Source organism: Mirounga leonina, unplaced genomic scaffold (assembly GCF_011800145.1).
Source record: "Mirounga leonina isolate KUSES-001 unplaced genomic scaffold, KU_Mleo_1.0 Mir_151, whole genome shotgun sequence".
Lineage (NCBI taxonomy): Eukaryota > Metazoa > Chordata > Mammalia > Carnivora > Phocidae > Mirounga > Mirounga leonina.
In genome coordinates, this window is record NW_023270377.1 from 108,517,274 (window position 1) to 108,541,478 (window position 24,205).

Below are 24,205 nucleotides of genomic sequence, written 5' to 3' on the forward strand. Positions count from 1 at the left end.
TCCAAGATGCTCAGAACATTAAGCAATTTTGTCCCCTTGTACAGCAATGCTTTTAATGTAAGGGTTTAAGGAAGTACACTCCGAAGTGCCCCACAGTCCAAGTCGGAAAGGAGGCTGAAACCCGCAGGCGGCTTCATCACCTGGTACGGTTTTTCGGTCTCAGCGGTCAGTCCTAGTCCCATTTCCTAGACTTTAAAGGTGCCGTCCTCCCCAACTACACTACACAGCGCGACCAAAGACGGAAGTTGGGCCTTCCTCCGATACAAGATGGCGACCATGCGACGCTCTACGCTGCCCCGACCGCGACTCGGCAGCCGGAAGTCCTCCGGCCCTCGCCATTAGGAAGCGGAAGTAAAAGGCTGTAGGTAGTTGGGCTATTGCTCTGCGAGACCGGCTTGTGAGGGGAGCCGCGGGAAAGGCGCGTGTCGGCCGCTCACTGGCGCAGCCGCTGCCGCCACCGTCACCGCCCCGCCCCGCCCCAGCGTTCTCGCTGGCATCGTCGCGGACGAAGCGCGGTCCCAGCATGGGCAGGAAGGGGGACGCGGGCGGCGCGTGTGTCGCGGCTGCGCGGCCGTTGACAGGTACCCTGGCGTGGCGTGGGGAGGTCTCGTGGACGGGCAGAGGGTCTGGGACGCGAGGCGACCCCGTGCCCCGGTCACCTTGAGCTTCCGCTTCTTCCCTGACTCAGTTTCCCCTTCCGTGCCCCAGTCCTGTCCCTATATGCGAGTCCCGCAAGTTGCCCTCAGTGGTCTTCTGGGCAAGGTATCGCTTCAGCGAGAGTGGCCGCGGGCTCTCTTTAGCGGTCTTGAGCCTTCATTGAAGAGCTTTGAGACCCGTGTGCCCAAGTGCAGAGGAGGTGGGGGAACTGCCCTAACCTGAATTTAGACCAAACCTGACCCTAAGTAGATTGAGAACCAGCAGTTTGCAGGACTCTGATTGGAGAACGACGTGATCTTTTTATAGATTTCTATTTTCCCTAAAATGAATTCGCGTGATGCATATTGGTTGCCGTTTTCATTTAAATACGAGGATCTGTTGGCTGGATAAGATCGGATGATCCGGTTTCACTTTTTGTGGGACCTGCCAGAAGAATAAAATCTGCGTACATCGCCAATAAGTTATGGATGTGAACTATTCTTCGTTGGCCAAAATCACTAGATTGTTTTGCATTTCTTGCCAGATTTGAGGACTAGCATATTTTGTTCATTTGAAGTCCGGAGGTCTTATACCTTACTGTGTTACACTATCTTGGAAACATTCATTGTGCACTTGCCAGCCAGTTTTAGTGTGATATTTGAAGACACTTAAAATAGTTACTTAACACCACAAAATTTGGGATGATTGTAGCTTTTCCACTTGGCTTGCTTTTGATAAACTTAGTTGATACTTTTTTTTAAAAGATTTTATTTATTTTTACAGACAGAGTAGGGGGAGGGGCAAAGGGAGAGGGAAAGAGAATCTCAAGCAGGTTCTGTGCTGAGCCTGAAGGGGGGGGAGGCTTGATCTGTCGACCCTGAGATCATGACCTGAGGGGAAATCAAGAGTCTGAGCTTGACCACTGAACCACCTAGGTGCCCCGACACTCATTTTAATAAAGGAAATAAACATTGCTTAGTACAGTAGCATGACAACTTTATAGCCCACGTTTAACTTGAGGGGAAGAACTTGAACTATGTAGAAAATTCTGTTAGGTCTTCCCTCAGTTACCTGTGATCATTTTCATATCAGATGTGTAGTAACTACTATTATAAAAATTTAGATTTATGTGGCTCACAGCAAATGGACTTGCTAATAGGTATAAATGCATATTAAGTTTAATTATTTGGGAAGTAAATTTATTTCTCAGGAAGGGTCCTTCCTAATATTTTTCCTCACTGTTCTGTATGTGGAAGCTCAGATGGCTGTAAACTTGCAGGGTGCAAGTTGGTTTTTTAAGAGTTTGTCAGCTATTATCTTCAGTTTAGAAATGGAAAAAGAAGGAGTTGGTGATTTAGAATTTTATGCCTCTTCTGTTTTCCAAAAAGTGAAAAGTGTTTTGGCATAATACAATTTTTATTAATATTTCCAATATCTTACTGTAGATCAATGAATAGGAGATAGTCATTAATTTAAACTAAGGAAAATGGGCCACAGACTAGATCTTACAGATAATACATTTGGGCCTAGGACTTACAGAATGTTTTTAATTTACCCACCATGCCGCAAGCATTGTGCCTATGATCATGCAATGCCACATTGTAGATTCTGACAGCTATTATTTCTCACAGTATTCATATTTACTTAAATTACAACATTTAAGGACCACTAGGATCAGAGTGATAAGATTCTCATAAAATGAAGACATTCTGAAACAAATGGCCACTTCAGTGAAGTTCTTACTTCTTCTCTAAAACAGTCTTTTCCTGTAGTTTAGCCTGTGGCATCAAGGATGTGGGGTCTAGGTAGGAAAGCTCTTCTTTAATGTCCACTTTTCTCTGTCATCTCCAGTGGTGCTACACCTTGCCCCAAGAACTCTCTCTCTCTTTTAAAATAGTTCAAGGGGATCTCTGGGTGAGTCTTGGTGCATAGTTTTCATTTTAACCCTTCTTAAGTCCTAGGCTTTTTGTAGCATCTTTCCTCTTGGTGTCACACTCCTTTCTTTCTCTTTGCTTTCATTCTTCCCTTAATGAATGAAGCATGTATTTGTTTATTTCATTTGGAGCACCTCCTGTGTTCCAGGCATTATGCTAAGCATATGGCCGGGACAGACAAAACTCCCTGCTCTTGAGGAGCTCACATTCTGTCCCCGAAGCGAGCCTGAATACAGATCTGTCAGGCTAGTTGGTCAATTCACTTTGGTCCCAACTTCAGGCTGTCATGCTTGGTTTCATGTTGAATCTGTGCCTTCCTCAGTCATCTATATCCCAAGGACTCTGCCCCTAGGAAGTCCCTGGACTTGCCTTGGTTCTCACAAGAAAGCTCTTTGCTCAGTCAGGGTCAGCACAGTATGAATTCTTATCCTTCCAAACCAGACAACCAGGGGGATAGCATAGTATTGTGGAACTTAAAAACAGGCAGATGTGGGTTCCAAGCATTGCTATTTATTAGTCAGGCAAGTTCCTCAGCCTCTCTGAGCTTCCATTTTCTTATTTTTAAAGTGAGAGTGATAGTGTTTCAGCCATTATGCCATATAGTTATAGAATATCTGCTGTTTGCCAGGTACTGTGCTATTTGCTGTGATGAACAAAGTAGATATGGCTGCCACACTTCTCCTGGATAGTTGTGTGGAAGGACTAGATATCATGGTATATGCAAAGTACCTGACACCATGCTTGGCCCAGAGCAATTGCTCAGTAATGCTCATGTTTCCTGGGGGACCTCTTGTCACTCCCTGTTCCCCACTCTATGCATGCAGCCTGCTTGGGGTTACTGGCAGTGGTGTCCAGTTTCCAGTCCAGAATTACCACTTTTGGGATTATATGTCTAGGCCCCTTCAGGGCAAATTGTAAACAGAGCTGTAGTGCAGTACTGCTTGAACATAGTTCATATATTCTGTCTCCAGTTTAGAAGTTTCGTGACTTTTGGGGAGGATTTTTTTTCCCTAACCACAGAAAATGTATTTCCAAGACATTTTTTTGAGCCCATGTAATAACGATGATGCATTATTATTCTGTAATTTAGAAGGTGGTTTCTTATGAGAATGTCTTTTATTAGAACAATTAATTCTATATTTTCATGTTGCTTTTTCATTCTCAGTGTCCTGGTGTGGCAATTTTCATGTTGCTTTTTCATTCTCATAGTGTCCTGGTGTGGCACATAGTGGTACTCCTATTTCAGAGTCTGAGAGACCAAGGGCCAGAGAAGTTACTAGGGAACTTGCTTATGGTTAAACTGCTAGTAAGTAGCAAACGCAGTAATTTATCAGAAGTCCCTGACTCTGAAAGGTTCTCTCTTTTCGCTCACCAAGTTTTTCTATCATGCAGAGCAGGTTTCTGAGGCTATAGTTCAGGGGCCTGTAGGGGAGGGTGTCTAAGAGTTCTGGAGTGGTCTGAAGTTATATGTAAAAGTTTCGGTCCTTGCTTGCCCCTCTGTAGGAAATGTCAGTAACTTTTGCTTCACTCTGAAAGAGCCACCCTCCCCACCCCCCACCTCCCACCCCAGCCAGAAATCACTGCTATCGGGTTTCAGTGTCAGGGGTCTAGTTGGTTAGCCCTAGTCTTTTCAAATGTTGGTTATTTACTTATTTATTTATTTATACATGCTTATTTATAAATGGGATATTAATATTAATTAGCCAATTAAATCAATCAGTTAAGCTGGCAATGCCTGGACTAAAGTAACTTTTCTATTTGGTTTAATTTATTTTGCTTTTGACCATTTGTTTTTTAGAGATACTGTGTGTTATATGAAGCAGGATATTGGCACAAATGTTAATGCTTTTTGTAAAAAGAGGGTACTGACTGGTCCTCCAAACAATAGCTTTTCTAACCAGTATCTCAAGGAATTGGGGTGAGTCTGGGGTGAGCCTTACCAGACATTAGTATGCAGAAGCACAACTTTGTTTTGGTGTTTCCCACATATTCAGGTCCTCTTTGGGTTCCCATTCAAATGGGTGGAACTTAGATACTGACTTAAGATAGCCTGGGGGAAGTCTGATTAGGGTTCTATGAGGCAGTCTTCTGAGGTGAAAAATCAGGCCAAAGAAACCTGCAGCTGGAGGCCTTTTTCTGAAATGATCTGGACACCTCACTGTGCTTGAGGAGGTTGCTGCTGGGAGTTCAGGAGGCCTGCATTCGATGGCCATGCCAATTTACCAGTGACCCCAACTTCTTTATTTTGTAGATAGGGACCCATTGAGTTCTAACATTCTTCATTCAGAACTGGTATTTGCTATTTGCATTTATATTCAAGACCCATTGGTTAGCTCCCTGGGGCTGTGGTAACAAAGTATCAAATTGTGTGGCTTAGAGCAATGACAGTTTCTTTTCTTCCAGTTTTGGAGGCCAGACATTCTAAATCAAGGTGTCACAGGATCATGTTCCCTCTGGAATCTGTAGGGAGTCTTTCTTTGCCTCTTCCAGCATCTGCTAGCCCTAGGAGTTCTGTGGTTTGCAGTATAGTTCCAGTGTCTGCCTCCGTCTTTCCTGGCATTCTCCCTGTGTCTATTCACATGGTGTTCCCACTGCATGCCTGTCTCTCTGTCCACATTTTCCTTCTTTTGTAACACCAGTCTTACTGGATTAGGGCCCACCCTAATGACCTCATTTTAACTAGATTACCTCTGTTAAGACCCTGTTTCCAAATAAGTTCATATTTCGAGGTGCTGGGTTAGGACTTTTGGGAGGACACCATTTAATACCCATCATTTACATTTTCATCTGCCTCAGCTTTGTTTACTGTCATGCTTCGTAAACTTTGTGTGCAACCTGCTGTGCCACCAACTGACTTTTATACCTGTGCATAGTATAGGCGCCCCAGGAAATGAAATGGAATCTTTGTAGGAAAGAGTGTATGATCTATACTCCTTTAATTATGTATCAGTCACTCAGCAAGTTGAAACCATGGCGATAGTAGGTGCTGTTAAATTTTAGAAGCATTTCCATTTCTGTAATTTTCATGTTATTTTGTGTCTCTAAGTATCAAGACTCAGGTTTAAACATTTCTTTGTAGCAAAACCTTTTTCTTTTTTTTTTTCCCTTTTTAGGGGTTTGCTATAAAATGGGACTTCTGATTATATTCACTGGACTATGGCTGTTTTCCTCAGTAAAGGCAGATTCAAAAGCCATTACAACCTCTCTTACGACAAAATGGTTTTCCACTCCGTTGTTGTTAGAAGTCAGGTAAGAAGACATCTTTTTTTCCTTTAATGTGTTTGAGTAAAAATGTGGGATCTGCTAGTGAGTATTCAGGAGCTTTTTTAGGCAGCGAGATTATCATCACATGCATTTAGTCAGCGCCTCTTTCAGTGTGCATTGTGCTGTGTGCTAGTCAGAGGCTGTTAGAACCACAGAATCTGTCAGTAGGATAGGATAATATTGATTCATAGAGATACTTAGGGACTTCTTTGGACAAATATATTGAACTGGTTAAACTATCTTCCAAGAAAGGTGTACATGTGGTAATAAAGGAAGAGAAAGTTGTACTTAAAGGAATTTTTCTATTTATTTGAAAAAGGTTTTAAGAGATGTTTAATAAAAGAGAAAGAAGAGAGTTTGGCAAGATGGGGGGAAAGAGGGCCTGCTCCTTCTAAGAAGTTGGAAGAAGATCTTGAGATACAAGAACGCAGAGGGGAGTCCGAGGACAAGGCTAGATTTTATCTAAGATTTACATGTTCCACATTTTAACATCTCCAAAATTAAGATGCATTTTAATACAATCAAGATGTTATCTTACAGTTAAAATCAGTAACATTTTCCTTTTTAGTGTTTCATAAAAATGATATGTCTTAAAATTGACAGTGTCTTAAAATCTATAAAATACAATATAGTCAATGATTTCTTGGGAAATTTTGTATTCCAAGTGTATTTTTTAGTTAGTGTTTATAATATAAATAACCAGATACCTCTCTTTTAGTCAGTTTTTTGTTTATAGAGGGAAACTTATTTTTATTGTATCTGAAATAATATATAGCTAGGACTTGTAGAGAATCTCCTAAAACATAAATTTAGGTAGATTGAATGGCAAGCAGTTGGTAAATCTCAGAATTTGATAGTGCTAGAAATTTGAACTGTTGCATTACTTCAGTTAACCTTGGTCTGTCTTTGTACTCTTCAACTTAGAATTTTGTCTTCTGATATTTCCTCCTTCATCCCTAGAAAAATGTGAATGAAGAGTTTTTGTTGTGGTGATTGTGTTTATGAATAGTTGCATCTCCTAAGGAAACAGCTTCATTTGGTATTGATAAGAAGACTAGTGGGAAAGTGGGACTTTTAGGATCTGATTTTAGCTTGCTGAGGAGCCTCATGGACTTTCTTTTGATTAGACTTAACCTTGTATCGCTCCTCTGTGCCTCCCTTTTCTCAACAATAAAATGGCCAAAAGAAAAAATTCCTACTGCATTTATTTCATAGCAGTGTTATAATTTGATAAATGGTTTGAGCTCTTCCAGTGTCAGAACTTTATTAGATAGAGAGGGCACTTATAAAAGTGAAGTGACCGAAGGTTGAGATCTATGCTGCCTCTATTAGCTGACCTTCCCACCACCCCACCTTATTTTGGCTGATTTGTCTGGTGTAAATCTAAGTGTTTGAGGTTTACTATATTTTTTAAATAATTTTGTGCAATTAAACTGTAACATGTTTTATAATACTTCGCTTGACATTCTTTACTGAGTTCTACTCAGTTACTCTCACACTAATTTTTTGTTTTGTACATTGTCTTAAGATTTTTATGGCATATACTTATGGGACTTTTGAAAAAGCATGTTAAAACTGTCAGCCTTAATTAACCCATTTTTTTCAGTTTCTTTGATCTCTGTGAAGTGAATAATACATACTGCTTCCTCCACCAACTTTTCCTTTCACAAACATTGCCCCTTTTCATGATTTCCTGGCCATTTGCCATTTTGGTTGACTATTTTTAGTCCTCTTCTGTGGCTATTTGCAGACATTTTGCCAGGGTAATGGCAGTCTAGGCAACTCAGAAATAAGTTGCGCATATTAGAAATCCTTGATATTTCCCTACAGAAGTAGCTGAGGCCACTATTCTTCCCTCCAGGTCCATGGCAGACATGGATGGCAGATCACAGCATTGTCCATCTGAGTGAGGGTGAGGGGACAGAATATATCTCTACACATTGAGGCATGCAGCTACCACAGATACTTTACCTTCCCTGTATCTAGCCCTTAGGGACTAAAAATATTCCCATGTATATTTTTAGATTAGGCCTGATCCTAATGAAGCAGTTGTAGCTTTCTGGTTGTTCATGAAGTGATATATATTTAATTGAAGTAGAACACTGAATATGTTTTGAACAGCCGTAGTTACTAACAGAAATCTTGTATAAATAAAGCTACTGTTGTTAAAATGGAAACCAATAATCATTTATTGAGTACTAGATACTATAGTGGCCCAAGAATGCAGAATGATAGAGATATAAATCAAATAGATTTGATTTTGCATTCCAGATTTTTCATTTGCTAACTCTGTGCTTAAGCAAATCAGTAACCTCTCTGAGTTACAGTTTCTTCATTCTAAAAATGGTTATAAATCAGGGTGGCTGTGAGGATTTAAGGGCGTGGGTGAATATACCAAGCATAGTGGCTGTTGCATAGTAAGCCCTCCTTAAATATTCATTTCCCTTCCCTTACTAGTTCTTTATGGAAGGAAGACCAATTCTGATCTCCAACAATAACTTTGGAAATCTAGAAAACAAGTTTGTTACCAGATTTATGCTATCTGGTGGACGTTCAGGTTGTTTATGTTTTTTTTTCTTCTGTCATAGACTAAAAACTTTTTATTGTGATCTTTCAAAACATTTGTAAGTGGAGAGAATGGTACATATAATGTGCTTTCCCTCTACCTGTCACTCAGTTTTGGCAATTATCAACTCAAGTCCAGTAACCCATAACTACCACCACCCTCCTCCCTTATCCTGCTGGAATATTTTAAAACAAATCCTAGACATCATATAATTTCATCCGAAAAACTGTAGATGTTGTACTCATGGAATAAGAATAAGAAGCTAAAAACAATTTAAAATGAAAAGCAAACAAAAATTATACTGTAAACAAATGGCAGCATTCCTTTTAATATTGTCTTGTATTGTTCTTACCTTCCTTGGATTAGTTCAGTGGATCTAGTCAATAATTTTCTTAAGACTGTTTGAAACTTAGATGTTGTAAGACTTATTTATGCAGTGGGAATGAAGAAGACAATATACTTCAAATTTTCCTGTAATTATATGAGGAGCATATATTTATTTGGAGATGACCTTTACAGGAAGGTCTTAGCTTCAGTGAATCCTCGTTTTCACCATTACAACCTTTGAGTGTATTATCCCTTCCCCCTCTTCCACAAGCTTATCTTGTGAATGCAGCTTTAATTCATGAATTTAGCGTTTATTTGCATATCATAATCTATTTGTCTTAGTATCTGTTTTCTTTTTTTTTTAATTTTTTTTTTTTTTAAGATTTTATTTATTTATTTGAGAGAGAGAGAATGAGAGACAGAGAGCATGAGAGGGAGGAGGGTCAGAGGGAGAAGCAGACTCCCTGCCGAGCAGGGAGCCCAATGCGGGACTCGATCCTGGGACTCCAGGATCATGACCTGAGCCGAAGGCAGTCGCTTAACCAACTGAGCCACCCAGGTGCCCCAGTATCTGTTTTCTTGATCATAAGCTATTATAGGGTTGGTATGATGTCTGTACTAGTTACTAGAAAGCCTAGAAGAATGCCACATTCAAGGAGGTACTAAATAATTTAATACATTGTGATAATGGGTATTTTCAGAAACCTGTTTTTAGAGAGGCTGTATTACCAGGAAATGTTTCTTATTTTTCCCATATTTCTGTGTCTAGCTGTGGAGTAGAGTGAGAGTTGTACACCCCAGTGTTGACAAGTAATGGGAAAGTCTTCCTTTGGCTAGGTAAGCTGAGATCCAGATCTGTAGTTTGCTTTAAGACAGTGAAAGATCACCACTACATTAGTATTTTGTCTCAGAGGAGAAGATAACCAATTTACATGAATCATTCAATCAATACACACATTTTCTTTTAGGGATTTTAGACTCTGGAATGAAGGGAAATTTAGAACGGCCATTATTTAGATCCGTAAAGTCAAGAAAAAATTAAGGTGGCGTTAAGTTCTAAGAACTTATTTTATTAAACTGAAATTTGGTGATCTTGAAAATTTGGATTTATGGATGTTAAAAGATTACAACATGCTTCCTTTAGTCTCCTAGAAATTTTTTTAGGGTTCACGGTTTCCTTGGGAGAACCTTAGGCAAAACATATTTTTTGTTCTTTGAAAGTTCTTTCAGAAAATAAGTGAGCAGAACTAGTACCAGAATTATCAGTTCTTAATTCTACTTCTACTACCAAAAGCATTTTCACAAAATGGGGTTTCATAAGCTTTATTTATATTGGGACTTCCCTCTTGTTACATTATTATTCCAGGTTTCTTATGGAATACCTATTAGGCTATTAATATGAATAAGTGAATAAGCTACTAAGGTAATTAGTTATTAATAGCCAATAAGCTAATAAGACTTGCTTATCATTAGAATATATATTATACATGCTTGTGTATAATATATATTATAAAAGCCAAACTCTGGACATTTGGAAGCTTAAAAATCTATTTTTACTCTTCTTTAGTAATGTAGCTTATATTAGAAGATTTTATTAAGTTGTTTTATTTCTGATATTTCCCCCCTTTTCTCCCAGTGAGTTTTTAGCAGAAGACAGTCAAGAGAAATTTTGGAATTTTGTAGAAGCCAGTCAAAATATTGGATCATCCGATCATCACGGTAAAATTGAAGCAAATGCTTCTTTGACTTTGGTATCTGGGAAAATATTAGAAAAAAATGGTCTCTTTCACAGTATTTGTGGCATGGCAATTAATGGAAAATGTTTTTATCTTTAATGACTAGAGTTGTGATGGTAGCCAGCAGAGCCAACACAAACTAATACTTTTGAAGCAGTTTATAACTTTGGCTATAAGTACTGCCTTTGATTTCTTCCCCCCCGCCTTGTTTTTGTTCTTTTGTGTTGTTTTATTAGAAGTGCTATGTGCATATTTTGTAGAAGTCAAATTCATTTAAAATTACTTAGTATTAAGTATTAACTTAATTACCATTGATTTTATTCCCTTTTTCTTTTGTTATGAACTAATTACACAACTCATCTGTTATGTTAGGTTCGGTATCGTTTATTAGTGCCATCCAAAATGTTTCCCGTTATGCCTGCCAGCCACCCACAACTTGAGTGTCAAGGTATCATATGAATGACAATGTCAACTGTATCACTTGTTTACAGTTTATAATGTGCATTCCCACTTTCTAGTTCAGTGTAAGCTTTGTAGCTGTTTGTAGTATAAACATAACTAGTCAAAGATGTGGATACACAGGTAGCTAAAACCTTGAATGTTACATTGACAGGCCTTGTTGAAGAGCAAATGTGTGAAAACAATGTGACTGCTATTAATATTTAACTGAATTGTTTTTTAACTTTTTGATTTTTATTAAAAATAATACAAATTTTAAAAGTCAAGTCTGAATTTTTTTGTGATATTAGTACATAAAGGTTTGAGCAAACATCTGTAGTTTGAGTTACATAATTTAGAGTCAACTGGAATTGTTTGTGTTATCGAAAAAAATCATTTTACTTTTAGTATACAATTTCATAAAACAAATTTATCGAAGTGGGTCTTATAATGAAATTTGAACTCTGACATTTGAAATGAAATTTCCTCAATATAAATGATAATATGTTCTTGGTTAAAGTTGGGGGTATGAATTCTTGGAAGTGATCATAAAAATATGTTAAATATTTTATTTGAAATGTTATTCATTGTCTCACCACCCAAAGGTATTGACCATTAACATTCTGGCAACATTTTAAGTATTTCTTTCTGATGTCTTTTTCTACTTAGAAGATGCTAAGGCATATAGAATCTTTTGTATTTTGCTTTTCAAAACGTTAGTTATATTCCTTAAAAACTTTTTTTGATACATAATATATGATTTACTAGTCAAGCTTATAAAATGCTTATACAGAAAAATCTTGTTCTCTCCCTGTCCCCGCTCCTGTTTCTTCCCTGCTTTTTATAACTATTTAAATTATTTTGTTTAGCCTTCAGTGGTTTTTTTTTTTTAACAACAAATACATCATATGTATTCTTATTTCTCATTCTTTCTTACAGTAAAAAAGATAGCTCGCTATATACAGTTGACCCTTGAATAACATGGGTTTGAACTTCATGGGTCGACTTATACTCAGATTTTTTTCTGTAAACACAGTATAGTACTTAAATGTATTTTCTCTTTATGATTTTCTTAATAACATATTCTTTAGCTTACTTTATTGTAAGAATACAGTATAAAATTGCATATAACCTACAAAATGTGTGTTAATTGACTTTTATGTTATCGGTATTGCTTCCTGTCACCTGTAGGCTATTAGTAGTTAAGTTTTTGGGGAGTCAAAGTTATACGTGGATTTTTGACTGCATGGGGCGGTTGATGCCCCTAAACCCTGGGTTGTTCAAGGGTCAACTGTACATTGTTTTGTACCTTGCGCTTCAATAATATATCCTGGGGATTTTTTGATACTGGTACGTGTATTTTTTTCCCCCTCAGATAGTTTGTTGCAATTTTTAAATGCTTCTTTCCAAACTACAATTTTGTTAATATCCTTTAATACTCTGTACTTCCTCATCACACTGCTCAGTTTTGCTGGGTTATTTGAGTAGGTAACAAACATATGGTAGGCACTGGGGATACAAAGATAAATACATTATAACTTCTGCCTATGGGGGCTCAAAAACTATTTGGGAAGAGGTAGATAGTGAGTAAATAATTTAGTAAATGATGTGATAAATGAAAGAGGTAAGGAGAAAAATATTATGGGACCAAAGAAAAGATGTACTTGGTCCAGTGAGGCATGGGGTAGGGATTGGGAGTGACTTTGCAGAGTAGGTGATGTCACAGCTGAATTCTTCTTGTGGAGGTAGGTAGGAGTTAGTCATCCAGGTAAGTGGGACAGTTACGGTCCAGGTAGAGGCAATAGTGTGAACAAAGGGAAGAAGAGAGGAAGAGTCCAATTACTTCCTGTACTCTAGAGAATTCTAAGCATTTGACAACAGTTCAAGATAGGATAGTGGTAAAATTTTGCCACGATATGCCTCTGTAACACGTAGCTTTATACTTTATGAACTATCTTATTTGGATATGTCTAGTTGTACATAATTATTTTGGATAATGTTCTTCTTTGACAGGTACTGATTATTCCTATTATCATGCAATATTAGAAGCTGCATTTCAGTTTCTGTCACCTCTACAGCAGAATTTGTTGAAATTTTGTCTGTCCCTTCATTCGTATTCAGCTACAATTCAAGCCTTCCAGCAGGTAAGTTCACTGCTTAGAGATAACAGTTTTTTTTAGGGGTTGTATAACGTGATGATTGGATATATTGCGATTGTCCTGGCATTGTGTTACAGAGCTATAACTTTTCTGATTGAAATTTCTGAGGATTTCTTTATAAATAGAAAGCAAAGCTGACATTAAATCTTCAGATCACAGGTTTTTTTTTTTTTAGTAAAAATCCATAATTTGCACTTATTTTCACTTAAGAAGAAAAGAATATCCACACAAAAATGAAACTACCAGACTTCATTTATACAACACAGTGTAGGAGGCATAGTCGTGTTAAACCAATTGACCGTGAATCTGATCACAGCCTGTAGATCTAAAAGCAGTTCACAGGAAATTCAGGGAATGGGAAATACGAAGCAATATCACAGGGGTAACAGGAAAATCTGGAATGTAGGAAAATTTGTAGTTTAAATGATCTGATTCCTTCAACAAATGTTATAAGGAAAGAAAGGAGGGAAGGAAGAATTCAAGAGAGACTTAAAGTATATGTCAACTTAATGCAATGTGTGAATCTTGTTGGATTTTGAGTTGAACAGACTCCCATAAAAAAAAAAAGATGAGAGAAGCGAAGATGAGCATACACCGATCATATATTTGATGTAAAAGAAATGTTAGTTTTAAAACCGCTATTTTATTATAAAATAAAACAGGCATAGAAAACCACTCACAAGAAATATGTAGTGTAATGAATTTTTGCAAAGGGAGCACTTGTAATTTTCTTTCAGGTCAAGAAATAGAACTTAGCCAGGCCCTTTGGCAGTCCGCCCTTCTTGTGCTCTGCTCTCATCACAGCTACCTTTCACCCTCCAATAGGAACTACTTTATCAACCTCTTTTAAAATGACTTGCTGCACTTCTTTATCATTATATTGCCTAAGAATGCATCTCCACACAATAGTTTAGTCTTGCTGAGTTACAAAAATTTTGATAATTTTTTTTGGTGGGGGGCGTTGAATTTACAGGTTCTTCTATCCCTTTCCTTTCCTTGAATAAATTTTTTCACAGTCTGTATTTTGTTGACCACATACTCAGGATGCAGTTCAACTTATTTTCTGTCCTCTGTTTCCTGCACATTGGCAGCTGATCCAGAGGCTCAATGAGAATTGTGTTTCATCCTTTTGGCAAGTGTAAAGGTAGTGCTCTGTTTCATGAGGAGATACCTAATGTCTTTCTTCTCTTTTTGATTTAGCAGTCATTACCGCTCTATGGTTAATCCATTAATTCTTTGGGGGTTGTGAAGTGGTGACGCTCATTTTTTTTGTTGTTGTACATATCCTCACCTGGTACTGTTCACATGGGGAAGGCAGAATACATAATTGATTCTTTCCTGCTATTTACCAGGTTTTTGAATGAGTTTGATTCACTAGCATCCTTTTACTTTAACCATTTAGTTTTTTGTTTCAACTCTTTTTTTATTGTGGGAAATGTAGACAAAGTAAGATTTATCGTCTTGGCCATTAATTTAAGTGTACAGTTCAGTGGTATTCAGGACATTCTTACTGTTGTGCAAGCATCACCACCATTCATCTTTAGAACTCCTTTTGTCTTGCAAACTGAAACTTTCTACTCCTCAAATAATAACTTCCTATCCCCCCTCCCCTCCCCCCCCATGCTTGGTAACCACAATTCTATTTTCTATCTCTGAGTTTGTCCATTTTAGATACCTCATTTAAGTGGAATCATAGTGTGTTTGTCCTTTTGTGTCTGGCTTAATTTCACATAGCATGATGTTTTTAAGGTTCATCTTTGTTGTAGCATGTATCAGAATTTAATTTCTTTTTATAATTGAATAATATTCCATTGGATGTATACAACATATTTGATTTATCCATTCATCTGTTGATGGGCATTTGGATTGTTTCTTCCTTTGGCTATTGTGAATAATGCTGCTTGGAACATTGGTTTATGACTGTCTGGTTGAGTCTCTGTTTTCAGTTTTTTTGGGTGTATACAGAAGAGTGTAATTCATGGATCATGTGGCAGTTCTGTGTTTAACATTTTAAGGAATTACCAAACTGTTTTCCACAGCAGCTGCACCATTTTACATTCCCACCAGTAATGTACCAGGATTTCACTTTTTCCACATACTTCCCAACACTTGTTATTTTCTTTGTTTTGATAATGGCTGTCCTCATGGGTAGGAAGTAGTGTCTTGTGGTTTTGATTTTCATTTCCGTAATGACCAGCGATGTGGAGCATCTTGTCATGTGTTTATTGGCTATCTGTGTATCTTCTTTGGAGATTGGTCCATTATTTGTCTTTACCCATTTTTCAGGTGGATTGTTTTTGTTGTTTTGTTGTTGTAATCATTTATCAGATATATACTTTTCAAATATTTTTTTCATGTTCTATAGGTTGCCTTTTCACTGTTGATAGTGTCCATTGATACACAGAATTTTTAATTTTGATGAAGTCTGTTTTATCTGTTTTTTCTTTTGTTGCCTGTGCTTTTGGTGTCATATCCAAGAAGTCATTACCAAATCCAATGTCATGAAGTTTTACCCCTATATTTTCTTCTAAGAGTTCTATGGTTACCATATTAGCTCTCAAGTTAGGTCTTTGATCCATTTTGAATTTATTTTTGTATATGGTATAGAGTAAGAGTCCATTTTCATTTTTGCCTGTAGATACCTATTTTCCCAGTATCGTTTGTTGAGAGACTGTCCTTTTTTCTATTGAATGGTCTTGGCACCCTTGTTGAAAATCAGTTGAGCATATATATGAGGGTTTACTTCTGGGCTCTTTATTCTACTCCATTGGTTGGTATGTCTTTACTTATGAAAGTACTATCTGTTTTGATTGCTGAGCTTTGTACTAACTTCAGAAAACAAAATATGAGTCTTCTACTGAGTTCTTTTGATGCAGTGCAAGTAGTCTTTGATTGCTTCCTTGCTATCTGGTATGGTAAGTAGTTTCAGATTTATCTTGTATATCTCTGACCTTAGATTTGAGATCAGCTCTTTCTCTAGGAGGTTCATTAAAATTTGTTTGTTTTCTTTTGGTGGGAATGATATTTTAAGAGCACTATCTAGGCATTAGGGATACTCATTGCAAATGGGTTGGTCTTTGTTCTTAGACCTTTTAAATGGGCAGAGGTAGGAGGTGACTATGTGCATATCTAAAGGCAAAATATATAAAGCTATGCAAAGATGAAATACTTCATGAGTTCATACTGATATTTCCAATTCAGATTCAGGACTACTTTGTTACATCTGTAGGTCTTTTCTTCCACACTGAGAATATTGGTTCTCAAGGTTGTAAGGGATGATAGAATTAGACTGTCTTGTGGTTTACTTGTTTGTTTTATCCACGTTACATACACAGTAACCTTAATAACAGTAGTCATACCGTTTCCACAATTACATTTTCTTTCTTTCTTTCTTTTCTTTTTTTTTTTTTAAGTGGCAGTAATTTTTAAGTCAGACTGACTGAGCCACTTCAGGTGCCCCCACAATTACATTTTCTATAAACAGTTAAAAATTTTTCTTTGGCCTAGTTATCCCCATTTTTAAAAATGAATATATTCTACCTAGAGCATAGATGTTTCGTATTATACTCTCCCCCTCAACCCTCATTTAGTCTTAGTTCTATAAATAATTTATATCTTTAATGCTCACAACCAGTCCTTTTGCTACATGTCTTTAGTTAGTTGGCTTTCCTGAGTCTTGCTTACTGGTAGATTCCTCAAGAGGGGCTCATAGGAACAATATTTCCTCAGTTTTGCATGTTTATATATGTTAGATACAAAGTCCTTGCTGTATATCTTCTTTCCTTGGCTAAAACGTATTTCATTTTCTTTTAGCATAAAATCTTGCAGAAAGTTGGATGATATCTTATATTCTTTCCCTTAAAGTCTCTTGGTCTTTTTGTCTAGAGGCCTGAAGGATTTTAAATTTTTCTTTAATATAGCTTACACTATATTCTAGTGAATTAAGACTTTGAAAAAATTGAAGAGTGATTGTTCTGGGTCAGTATTCTCAGGTATCCAGTTATGTTCTTATTAATACCGAGTTTCAGATCATTTTTTATTTCAAGAAAGTTTTCTTAAAAACTTACTATAGTTTGTTTTAGTCCCTTGTTTTGGAATTCGTATCATCTCTGTCTCTGTATGTTGAACTTTCTTTGCCCAGCTTCATTGTCACTTTCTCTGAATTCCTTTCTCTTTATTTCTTTTTGATTTTTAAATATTTCCTCCTTTCATCTTCTATTTCTCTCTTTTTTTTTTAAAGATTTTATTTATTTATCTGACAGAGAGAGAGAACAAGTAGGCAGAGAGACAGGCAGAGGGAGAGGGAGAAGCAGGCTGCCCGCTGAGCAGGGAGCCCGATGCGGGGCTCGATCCCAGGACCCTGGGATCATGACCTGAGCCGAAGGCAGACGCTTAACCGGCTGAGCCACCCAGGCGCCCCTTCTATTTCTCTTAAGTCATTACTTCTCATGTTTTTGTGCCCCTTCTAGTTTAGTCTTCATTTCTACAATGATTTCTCTTTTACAGATTCTTTTCTCTTGAGTCTTTCGCCTCACTTCTGAGTTTTTCTAATTCTGCCTTAGGTTCTTCTTTACATCTAGTATAATTTTCTTGATATATTTTAACTTGTTTGAAATAGTAGTTCACATTTCCATCTGTTTTTTGGCTGTGTTTTTCTGACATGGCTTTATTAGCTATGCTCTCCAGTATGGTAACCAGTAGCCATGCGTGACTATTTAAATTTAAATAAGTTAAGATTAAATGAAATAAAAAATTTAGCTCTTCAGTTCCATCAGCCAAATTTCAAATGTTTAATGGTCACAGGTGGCAAGTGGCTACCACATTGGACAGTATAGATGTAGAAGATTTCTCTTGTTGCCGAAATTTCTGTTGTACAGTCCTCATCTATAAAAATGAGGATGTTACTCTCTTCCTCCCCCTCCCTTTTCTTAGCATTGTGTGGGATTTGACATTGAGACTTTTCTGCTCCTTTTGATGTGAAATTGGTTTCCTTATCTTTTAAAGGTTGGCATGGCTCCCTCTTCTGTTGATTTTAGGTAGTGTTAAAAAATACGGTGGCTTAAAAAAATGGTGGTATGGTTTTTGAGATTTCCTTTATTCCCCTCCTGCACTTTCACTGGACTTTCTCTTTAGTTGTCTCTATATTTCTGCGCTCTCCAAGTTTTATTAGACCCTCAGCAGTTTCTTCTTACAGTGGGGTCCTGTCCTTGCAAGTCTCCTAGCCTGTGAGTTTTGAGAGTTCAGAGCAGCTAAACTGCCCTAAGCCCTTTAACCTTTTCATGGGCCTCCTTGTGCTCACCTAGTACTAGATTGAACAAATGCATTGGCCCACCATACTTTACAGTGAAAACCTGTTGGCTCTTTGGTTTTCTTGTTGTCAGGATCATCAGAATCTCTTATTAAACATCCCTCTGCTTCCTTCTCCATGGCATCTGATACCTGCAGGTCTTATGTCATAGGGATATTTTTTCCCATTCAGTTTGTTATATGTGTTCTATTGGCTATCTAGTTGCTCTGTTTTAATGAGGGAACTTGGGAAGATTGAAAGACTATATTGCCAGTTGCCATCTATGCAGGATTTTATTACTTTTTTTTTTTTTAAAGATTTTATTTATTTATTTGACAGAGAGAGAGACAGTGAGAGAGGGAACACAAGCAGGGGGAGTGGGAGAGGGAGAAGCAGGCTTCCTGCCGAGCAGGGAGCCCGATGCGGGGCTCGATCCCAGGACCCTGAGATCATGACCTGAGCCGAAGGCAGTCGCTTAACCAACTGAGCCACCCAGGCGCCCACAACATCTTAATATTAATATATTACATAAGTGACATCAGTGCACACAGCAGTACTTGTCACTCTATTCTTTCTTTTCCCATCTCATACTCACTCTTCTCAATATGCCTCCCATTAAAGTTGCAGCTTGACTTGTCTCATTATGCATTGGCATTTATGCATTTCACTTTAAACATAAACTCATGTCTCATTCAGCCTTTCCCTGGAATAGCTTACTATGCTTCGTAGATAATTTTATCTTCCATCTATGTTCCTTTTTAGATCCAGTTACTGTTTTAGATTCTATGTCATTCTTCCTATTTCAGAGAGGGGTTCCAAGTTAATTTGCATATTATATTTATTATATGGACTTAAAATACTTAATAGGGACTGTGTAGTTACACTTTGATGCTTAAAGTTGAAATTTGTAAGCTTAGTTTTCTTCAAGGTACATACTGTATTCCTTGGACATCTTTTGTTATTTTCTGAGATAGAATTTTAAAGTTCTGTTTTGGGGATGATATTAACACCTACCTGTTTGGGTGATATTGGGAGGAGCTAGATGAAATAATACATAAGAAACAATGATGCATAAAAACTCTTAAATCCTGTCACATCATGGGGGTTCAGTAGATGTTAATTTTTGCTTTTACTGATGTTATTTCATTGCCATCTAATTACCTATTTAGAGTATTCATTCACATCCTTACTCTTTGGTTAGAGATCATTACAAGAATGTCTTGTGTCTTAAATGGCAGATAGCAGCTGATGAGCCTCCACCAGAAGGATGTAATTCATTTTTCTCTGTGCATGGAAAGAAGACCTGTGATTTTGACACCCTTGAGACTCTTCTCCTCACAGCATCTGAAAGGTAGATTGTATGTTTCTTCATGTAAATGTCACGCATTGCATTATGCTTTCTTCTATATCAAATCTACCATCAGATTTTTCTTAACGGGTTTTATAGTCTGTAGGTACAGTTGCTTAGAGTATGGATTCTGGAGCCAGACTGACTAGATTTGAATCCCAGCTCCATTACTTAAAATAGTTTTGTAAACTTAGGCAAATTACTTAACCTTTCGTTCCCTATCTCATTTTGAAGTGGAGATAATAAGAGTACTTAATGTTACTGTTCTTATTTAGTAATGACTGAGAAATTACATAGGCTTTGTCATTAGCTTAGTAAAGAATACCTGTGTATTAAAGCCAGTGCCTGAAGTAATGATATTAATAATGATGATCTCTCAGAGTATTATTAGTTTCAGACAAAGGAGACTATTTAAAAGATAATTGCAAGCTTAATTTGAATATTAAATTGGTAATTAATGGGCTGGCTTTTTTGCTTAATGGTAGGTTTCCTGTGGTGGACAGATATAACAGGTGCCTCTTGCTGTCTGGCTGTGGCAGTAACTGCATTGTACCTTCTTAGAGATAACAGTGATCGTTCTGTGGTGTTGCTCTGCTGTACCAGAAGAGTGTTTTAGGCAGGGTAGTTCTTCTTTAGTAAGATTGTCTGCCCAGCACTTGTTCTCTGCTCACTAAATGGCATGAGGGCCTTTTACTCAGAATGACAACCAGAAAATGGGGTGCGTGTTCCAGCTATCTCCAGGTCCAGGAATGGACATTCGAAATGGCTTGCGTGGTAAAGTGCTGTTCCCTTGGAGTAAACATAATTGATTAAAAAAAACTCTTTCTTTAACTTGTTAAAACAATAATGTAGGGCTTCATAAAGAAAAGAGCGATGGTGTCTCCTCTTCTGAGAGATGGTAACTATTTTTAATGGTTTGTCATACTGTTTTAGACTTTTTTCTGTGGTTATAAATTTATACAGGTATGTAGATTTATTTTTACAAGAGGTTTCTTTCCATTAGTACATGTAGGTGTACCTCATTATTTTTAACGCGTGCAAAATAACTATGTAGGAATGTTCCATCGTTTTTTACTGATAGTTTTTAAAATTGTTTCCTATTTTTTTGTTTTTGTTATTATGGTAAGGTTATAGTGAACATCCGTATTTATATGTCTTTACTTTTGATGGAATAGTTTATTATAAAATAGTTTATTGTAAGAGGGAATGGCAGGTCATAAAGTCTGTGCAATAGGATCGATTAATATCTTTTTTTTTTTTGAGAGAGCGAGCGAGTGAGTCGAGAGGGACAGAAGGAGAGAGAAAACCCTAAGCAGGCTCCGCGTCCAACGCGGGGCTTAATCTCATGACCCCGAGATCACAACCTGAGCGGAACCAAGAATCAGACACCCACCTGACTGAGCCACCGAGGCCCCCAACATCTATTAATATCTTGATACCATTATTAGGGAATTTTTTGTGAGGGTGGAGTTATAAAATTCAGGAGGAAAACTTACATCATTTAGTAGGAAGATCATAGTAGTAAAAATACGGAGGAGGGAGATGCTGTGTTGGCATTTATGTGCTTAAAGCATCCTGTCTTTTCACATTATTTGTACTTATGTTTTCAGATAAAAGGATAATCTATTTAGGGGTGCCTGGGTGGCACAGTCATTTAAGCATCTGACTCTTGATGTAAGCTCAGGTCCTAATCTCAGGGTTGTGGGATTGAGCTCTGCGTTGGGCACTGTGCTCAGTGTGGAGTCTGCTTGAGATTCTCTCTCTCTGCCCCTCTCCCTGCTCATGTTCTCGTTCTCTCTAAAATATATAAAAATTTAAAAAAAAGAATAATCTATTTATATAGTAGAAAAACTTACTAAAGTTTTAGTATTGTGAAATGTGGATATGTTTCCTTTTTCTGGCTTTCATCCTTCTTTAGGAATTGGTAACAATTATGAATCAAAGCCTGCATTTTTATAGTTGGTATTTATATAATATACTTTTATTATTTTTGGTCATGAATAAGTAAGACTAATACCTAACAGTATTCTTACTAACTGAGAACTGTTTCAGATTTTGATATTCTTTGTATTAAGTTGCTTATAATCTTAAGTTATTGCTGCTGTAGCTAACTTGTACTGTTTTTAGTGTTTAAGAACTTTTTTAAGTTTAAAATTTTAAGGGGGGGTGGGTAGGAGGATGGGTGAAACAGATGGGGATTAAGGAGTGCACTTGTGATGAGCACCAGGTATTGTATGGGGGTGTTGAATCACTATATTGTATACCTCAAACTAATATAGCACTATATGTTAACTAAATAGAATTGAAATAAAAACTGAAAAAAAGTTTTAAGCTTTTAATATTTATTTTCAGACCCAAACCTTTATTGTTCAAAGGAGATCACAGATACCCCTCATCTAATCCTGAAAGCCCAGCGGTGATTTTCTACTCTGAGATTGGTTATGAGGAATTTTATAATTTCCACCGCCAGCTTATATCAAAAAGCAATGCAGGCAAAATCAATTATGTATTCAGACATTATATACTTGTAAGTATTGATTTATTTTAGCACTTTTATAAATGTTAATTTGCCCAGCATGATCTTAGCATGTAAGCTAATAATATTGCCCGTTTATAAAATTTTTTGAACTGCTTTTCATCATATCTGTTATTTGCACACAGGAGGTACTTTGCTTGCGTTTCTGAAGAAATATAAAACAATTATGCTTAAAAAATGGCTTAATAAAGTTTACATTGTATTTAAAAATGAACTACCTAAATTATATTTTCTAGATTTAATGTGATCAGCATACTGTGAAACTGATTTTTTTTTTTTTGAAACTGATTCTTGAATTCCATTCCTTTCAAACCTTTTTTTTCATTTTGGAATGTTTTCATTTGATGGAAAAGGGAGGATTTCTAAAGAGATAAAAGCAAGCAGAGTTGATTTAAAATTAAGTTTTTAAAATCTTTTGTAACATTTAGCATTTATATATATAGATATATATATGTATGTATGTAAACATATCAGCCTTTAAAGTTTCTGTGTCATAATAAGCTCAGTAAAATTGAGTGGTAAGTCCATACAAGTAAAATAAAATTTTTAAATGAAAATTTGTATGAAAAGAAATAGATTTTTTTTAATATCCAGTTTTTGGCAACTGCTCTCCTTCCCTCTGCTTTCCAGGCTTTATTGCTGTTACTAAAGATTAAAATATCTAAAGCGCCATCCTCATTCAGGATGGTGGTAAGCCTGTGACAGTTGGTCAGCCCAAACCCTACCTGAAGACATTTAAATTTCAATTAAAAATGAACACATAACACACATGGTCCCAACAAAGTACTTCAGGGTTTGAAACCTCATCAGTTTTTGTTTTTTTTTTAAAGATTTTATTTATTTATTTATTGGAGAGCGAGCGAGAGAGAAACAGCATGAGAGAGGAGAGGGTCAGAGGGAGAAGCAGGCTCCCCACTGAGCCGGGAGCCCGATGTGGGACTCGATCCCAGGACCCTGGGATCATGACCTGAGCCGAAGGCAGTCACTTAACCAACTGAGCCACCCAGGTGCCCGAAACCTCATCAGTTTTAAACCCTGCTATGTAGGCTCTGGAACTTCCTTTTCTTTTTCTCCATTTCTTCACATGGTTTGGCTACTTTTGCCCTGTCAGCTGTCCCTTCATCTGGTTTTGCTTCTACTTTGGAATTCCCATTCCCATACTTGTGGAGGATACCCAAAATCTAAAGGAGGCTGGGATTCCCATGGAAGTTTAAGTATATTTTGAGTGCATAATCCTGGGTGGTGGCTATGTGGCATTAACATCCTCATGTCCTGTACACTGTGACATGTAAAGAACCAGATAGTAATGGTGGAATACTTACTCTGCTTGCAGAATCCCAGGAAGGAGCCTGTTTACCTCTCTGGCTATGGTGTGGAGTTGGCAATTAAGAGCACTGAGTACAAGGCCAAGGATGATACTCAGGTGAAAGGTGAATTTGTAAATTAAGACCAATGTGTTTTCTTTTCCTTAAATGTGAGTGAAAGGGAATTTGTTTCCTTAATGCAAAATAATAGATTTAGGAGTATGATGAACCTGTGTTTGCATTCTGGTTCTGTTACCTCTGAGTTGGGTGATGTTAAGCAAATTCCGTAGGTCCTAAATTTTTTCTTTGTAAAGTGCAGATAATGGCATATGCCTCCTAAAGTATTTGTGAGGAGAAAATAAGATGTATAAGTAAAGAAGGTAGCACAGTGTTTTTGCACAAAAAGTTCAGTAATTGTAGCTGTTGTTATTGATGATATGTAGTTCACAAATAGCCATTGGTATGTGACCCAGTGTGAAATCTTAAAACTATCTTATACTTAATGAGTAATTTTGTGTTTTTTATTATTTTCTGCATTTGGAATAGTGTTTTTTTTTTGTTTTTTTTTCTTATGGATATACTTCCTATTGTGCTACTCTAGAGTTCTGAATTCATTATTTCAACCACAAGTTTTTTTTTTCTCCCAAAGATTTTATTTATTTGAGAGAGA

The 24,205-nt window shown here is 37.1% G+C and overlaps 1 protein-coding gene across 2 annotated transcripts in view; it reads left to right on the plus strand.

Moving 5' to 3' along the window:
* The first annotated feature begins 330 nt into the window (after positions 1-330).
* The window catches only part of UGGT1 (UDP-glucose glycoprotein glucosyltransferase 1), a 114,791-nt gene continuing 90,916 nt past the window's right edge, over positions 331-24,205 (plus strand). For both annotated transcript variants that reach the window (XM_035008298.1, XM_035008299.1), the window contains exons 1-7: positions 331-581; positions 5,684-5,819; positions 10,364-10,446; positions 12,915-13,045; positions 19,586-19,698; positions 22,048-22,222; positions 23,565-23,661. In XM_035008298.1, the coding sequence (XP_034864189.1) occupies positions 524-581; positions 5,684-5,819; positions 10,364-10,446; positions 12,915-13,045; positions 19,586-19,698; positions 22,048-22,222; positions 23,565-23,661 (793 nt within the window). In that variant the 5' untranslated portion in view covers positions 331-523. The remainder of the gene's footprint in view (positions 582-5,683; positions 5,820-10,363; positions 10,447-12,914; positions 13,046-19,585; positions 19,699-22,047; positions 22,223-23,564; positions 23,662-24,205) is intronic.